This window comes from Micromesistius poutassou, assembly GCF_964030765.1.
Source record: "Micromesistius poutassou genome assembly, contig: SCAFFOLD_6718, whole genome shotgun sequence".
NCBI classification, from domain to species: domain Eukaryota; kingdom Metazoa; phylum Chordata; class Actinopteri; order Gadiformes; family Gadidae; genus Micromesistius; species Micromesistius poutassou.
Genome location: NW_028178837.1, coordinates 1 through 5455, shown reverse-complemented (window position 1 = coordinate 5455; position 5455 = coordinate 1). Strand labels below are relative to the sequence as shown.

The window sequence follows — 5455 nt, the reverse complement described above, 5'->3', positions numbered from 1 at the left end:
GTCTCCCCCCTGTCCCCCTGTCTCCCCCAGTGACCTGAGCAGTAACCCTCCCCCTGTCTCCCCCCTGTCTCCCCCCTGTCTCCCCCAGTGACCTGAGCAGTAACCCTCCCCCTGTCTCCCCCCTGTCCCCCTGTCTCCCCCAGTGACCTGAGCAGTAACCCTCCCCCTGTCTCCCCCCTGTCTCTCCCCCTCTCCCCCAGTGACCTGAGCAGTAACCCTCCCCCTCTCTCCCCCAGTGACCTGAGCAGTAACCCTCCCCCTGTCTCCCCCTCTCTCCCCCAGTGACCTGAGCAGTAACCCGTTCCAGTGCGACTGCCGGCTGTACCGTCTGCTCCACCAGCTCCAGGAGAAAGGGGTGTGGCTCCAGCGGCCCGACGCCACGCTCTGCCACCTGCCGCCGGACCTCCGGAACCGACCGCTGCTCAACGCCAGCGCGCTCACCTGTGGTGAGGCACGCACGCACGCACGCACGCGCACGCACGCACACACGCACGCACACACGCACGCACACACACACACACACACACTCTTGTACACAATGATGCGGCTGACCCCTGACCCCTCCTGACCCCTCCTGACCCCTGACCCCTCCTGACCCCTGACCCCTCCTGATGACCCCTCCTGACCCCTGACCCCCCCTGACCCCTCCTGACCCCTGACCCTCCCTGACCCCTGACCCCTGACCCCTCCTGACCCCTCCTGACCCCTGACCCCTCCTCCTGACCCCTCCTGACCCCTCCTGACCCCCCCTGACCCCTGACCCCTCCTGACGACCCCTCCTCCTGACCCCCCCCTCTGACCCCCCAGGTGTGAACTACGCGGGCTGCCTGGGCCGCAGCGAGCTGGTCATCTTCTCCTCCTCGTCCACCAAGCCGGGGAACTTCTCGCGGGACGGCTGCAACAGCGTGTGCTTCGCCGCCTCGCAGCGCTACGGCGGGCTGGGGGCGCGGCGCGAGTGCCTCTGCAGCGACAACCCCCAGCCCAACTACATCAGCGAATCACAGTGCTCCGCCGCCTGCACCGACCCCAGCGTCATGAAGGTCAGTTAACCCTAGTTACTACCCGCCCCCGCCGTCATGAAGGTTAGTTAACCCTAGTTACTACCCACCCCCGCCGTCATGAAGGTTAGTTAACCCTAGTTACTACCGGCCCCCGCCGCCATGAAGGTTAGTTAACCCTAGTTACTACCCACCCCGCCGTCATGAAGGTTAGTTAACCCTAGTTACTACCCACCCCGCCGTCATGAAGGTTAGTTAACCCTAGTTACTACCGGCCCCCGCCGTCATGAAGGTTAGTTAACCCTAGTTACTACCCGCCCCGCCGACCCCGCCGCCATGAAGGTTAGTTAACCCTAGTTACTACCGGCCCCCGCCGTCATATAGGTTAGTTAACCCTAGTTACTACCGGCCCCCGCCGTCATGAAGGTCAGTTAACCCTAGTTACTACCCGCCCCCGCCGTCATGAAGGTTAGTTAACCCTAGTTACTACCCACCCCCGCCGTCATGAAGGTTAGTTAACCCTAGTTACTACCCACCCCGCCGTCATGAAGGTCAGTTAACCCTAGTTACTACCCACCCCCGCCGTCATGAAGGTTAGTTAACCCTAGTTACTACCGGCCCCCGCCGTCATGAAGGTTAGTTAACCCTAGTTACTACCCACCCCCGCCGTCATGAAGGTTAGTTAACCCTAGTTACTACCCACCCCCGCCGTCATGAAGGTTAGTTAACCCTAGTTACTACCCACCCCCGCCGTCATGAAGGTTAGTTAACCCTAGTTACTACCCGCCCCGCCGTCATGAAGGTTAGTTAACCCTAGTTAGCACCCACCCCGCCGTCATGAAGGTTAGTTAACCCTAGTTACTACCCACCCCCGCCGTCATGAAGGTTAGTTAACCCTAGTTACTACCCACCCCCGCCGTCATATAGGTTAGTTAACCCTAGTTACTACCCACCCCCGCCGTCATGAAGGTTAGTTAACCCTAGTTACTACCCACCCCGCCGTCATGAAGGTTAGTTAACCCTAGTTAGCACCCACCCCGCCGTCATATAGGTTAGTTAACCCTAGTTAGCACCCACCCCCGCCGTCATGAAGGTTAGTTAACCCTAGTTACTACCGGCCCCCGCCGTCATGAAGGTTAGTTAACCCTAGTTACTACCCACCCCCGCCGTCATGAAGGTTAGTTAACCCTAGTTACTACCCACCCCCGCCGTCATGAAGGTTAGTTAACCCTAGTTACTACCCACCTCCGCCGTCATGAAGGTTAGTTAACCCTAGTTACTACCCACCCCCGCCGTCATGAAGGTTAGTTAACCCTAGTTACTACCCACCCCCGCCGTCATGAAGGTCAGTTAACCCTAGTTACTACCCACCCCCGCCGTCATGAAGGTCAGTTAACCCTAGTTACTACCCACCCCCGCCGTCATGAAGGTTAGTTAACCCTAGTTACTACCGGCCCCGCCGTCATGAAGGTTAGTTAACCCTAGTTACTACCGGCCCCCGCCGTCATGAAGGTTAGTTAACCCTAGTTACTACCCACCCCCGCCATCATGAAGGTCAGTTAACCCTAGTTACTACCCGCCCCCGCCGTCATGAAGGTTAGTTAACCCTAGTTACTACCCACCCCCGCCATCATGAAGGTCAGTTAACCCTAGTTACTACCCGCCCCCCGCCGTCATGAAGGTTAGTTAACCCTAGTTACTACCGGCCCCCGCCGTCATATAGGTCAGTTAACCCTAGTTACTACCGGCCCCCGCCGTCATGAAGGTTAGTTAACCCTAGTTACTACCCACCCCCACCATCATGAAGGTTAGTTAACCCTAGTTACTACCCACCCCCGCCGTCATGAAGGTTAGTTAACCCTAGTTAGCACCCACCCCCGCCGTCATGAAGGTTAGTTAACCCTAGTTACTACCCACCCCCGCCGTCATATAGGTTAGTTAACCCTAGTTACTACCCACCCCGCCGTGATGAAGGTTAGTTAACCCTAGTTACTACCGGCCCCCGTCGTCATGAAGGTTAGTTAACCCTAGTTACTACCGACCCCGCCGTCATGAAGGTTAGTTAACCCTAGTTACTACCCACCCCACCGTCATGAAGGTTAGTTAACCCTAGTTACTACCCGCCCCCGCCGTCATGAAGGTCAGTTAACCCTAGTTACTACCCACCCCCGCCGTCATGAAGGTTAGTTAACCCTAGTTACTACCCACCCCACCGTCATGAAGGTGGGGTCACAGGCTAAGACTGGTTAACCGTAGTTAAGGAGGCATTAGTCAACAAGGTTAACAAGGCACTGAGAACGGGGTTGGACTAGTACCTAAACAATGGTTAACTAGTCATTCAGTCATCTGTTGAATCACTGAGGATCTGCAGGATTATGAATATTATATCATAACATCATACCATAGTATATGATAATATAATATTATAATATTACAAACTGGGGAGACTGTTCTCTGGGAACAATCACAGTTTATCACCACGGCGATGCCAAAGATAACAAAACACACACGAGCACTTCAAGACTTTAACGAGGTACTAGTTAACAATGGTTAACTAGTTAGCACTAGTAACTAGTAAATACAATACAACTAATTTTGATTTTTGTAGCCCTTAACCACAGGAACAGTTTCAAAGAATTGAGCTGAATGGAAGTTAATTGAAAAGATTGAATATATCTATTTTTAATATAATTAATAAAGGCGTAGCTCATAACATGAATGATTTAGTTAAGGGAAGGTATGATAAGGTAGGTGTAAGTGTTGTTGTGATGTGTTGAGCCTCCCAACATGAAGACCACGGCCTTATTATGGCCAACGTTGGTGTTCAACGTGTCAGTCTTTTGTTTTGTCTGTGTTTCCGGGTTCGATTCCCCACACCACTGCACAGCTCACCACCCTGACGGAACGTCGCCTCGGGTTGCAGTCAGTGCTGCTGAGCCTGCTAGCGTCCGTAACAACAGCTGTCCACATCTGCTCACTGACAGGACTGTGTGTAGTGGAACGGTGTTGCACTATCAGTGGGCGTTACTCTCCTGCATTACTTCCTCTGCAGGAAAGCAGGATGTTAACAACATCCTGCTTTTCATCCAATGACTTCCTTTACGAGTTTACATCGGTCAATGGTACAATGGCATATTTCGATGTATTTTCTGTCATGGTTCTACACTGTTTAACTTCTTCTTGCGGTGTGATAGGAGTGTAAACAATGTGATCTTTACGGTGTGATGGGAGTGTAAACAATGTGATCTTTACGGTGTGATGGGAGTGTAAACAATGTCATCTTTGCAGGGTGATCTTAACGGTGTGATCTTAACGGTGTGATCTTTACGGTGTGATCTTAACGGTGTGATCTTTACAGTGTGATCTTTACGGTGTGATCTTTACGGTGTGATCTTAACGGTGTGATCTTTACGGTGTGATCTTAACGGTGTGATCTTTACGGTGTGATCTTAACGGTGTGATCTTAACGGTGTGATCTTAACGGTGTGATCTTAACGGTGTGATCTTAACGGTGTGATCTTAACGGTGTGATCTTTACGGTGTGATCTTCACGGTGTGATCTTTACGGTGTGATCTTAACGGTGTGATCTTAATGGTGTGATCTTTACTGTGTGATCTTAACTGTGTGATCTTTACTGTGTGATCTTAACGGTGTGATCTTAACTGTGTGATCTTTACGGTGTGATCTTAACGGTGTGATCTTTACTGTGTGATCTTAACTGTGTGATCTTTACTGTGTGATCTTAACGGTGTGATCTTTACGGTGTGATCTTTACGGTGTGATCTTAACTGTGTGATCTTAACCGTGTGATCTTTACTGTGTGATCTTAACTGTGTGATCTTAACGGTGTGATCTTAACGGTGTGATCCTAACGGTGTGATCTTAACGGTGTGATCTTTACGGTAGAGGTGTAAGTGGACCCTGGCCGACGACGTGTTCGTGGTGGACTTCAGCGTCTCCCTGGACCCCCTGCCGCTGCTCAGCGTTCCACCACTCCGCCCTCGTCTCGTTATCCTCCACCGTCACCCCGGTGACCCTCTCCTGGGACTTCGGTGACCTGTCGCCGCGGGTAAACACCACGGAGACGGACGTCACCATGGCAACCCACAAGTATGGGCTCCCCGGGCGCTACGAAGTCAGCCTCACGCCTGGGCCGGACAGAAGGAGGTATCAGATACATAATAATTATATACGTACCACACTATACATTATGCATGTGCATAAATGCATGTTAGATGTTCATTTGACTTAACTGCTATGTTCATATTTAGCTATTCTAGCTATTCCCTCAATATTGGTTGATTGGTTGATTGGTGTGTGTGTGTGTGTGTGTGTGTGTGTGCGTGGGGTCATAGGTCACGGGTGCGGGGGTCTCTGAACGTGACCCTCCCTCCCAGACTGGAGCTCCACTGTCCCGCTCTCGCCGTCGCCAATCAGCGCCTCGACATCCGATTGG

General features: G+C 52.5%; 1 protein-coding gene across 1 annotated transcript; it reads left to right on the top strand.

Annotated features, from left to right (window-relative positions):
* Positions 1 to 282: 282 nt before the first annotated feature.
* Positions 283 to 5060, top strand: LOC311373337 (polycystin-1-like; the record flags this gene model as incomplete). Its single annotated transcript, XM_084490110.1, has 3 exons — positions 283 to 446; positions 808 to 1040; positions 4906 to 5060. Coding segments are annotated over 3 exons (547 nt in total), but the record flags the coding sequence as incomplete, so codon positions are not given.
* Positions 5061 to 5455: the final 395 nt, after the last annotated feature.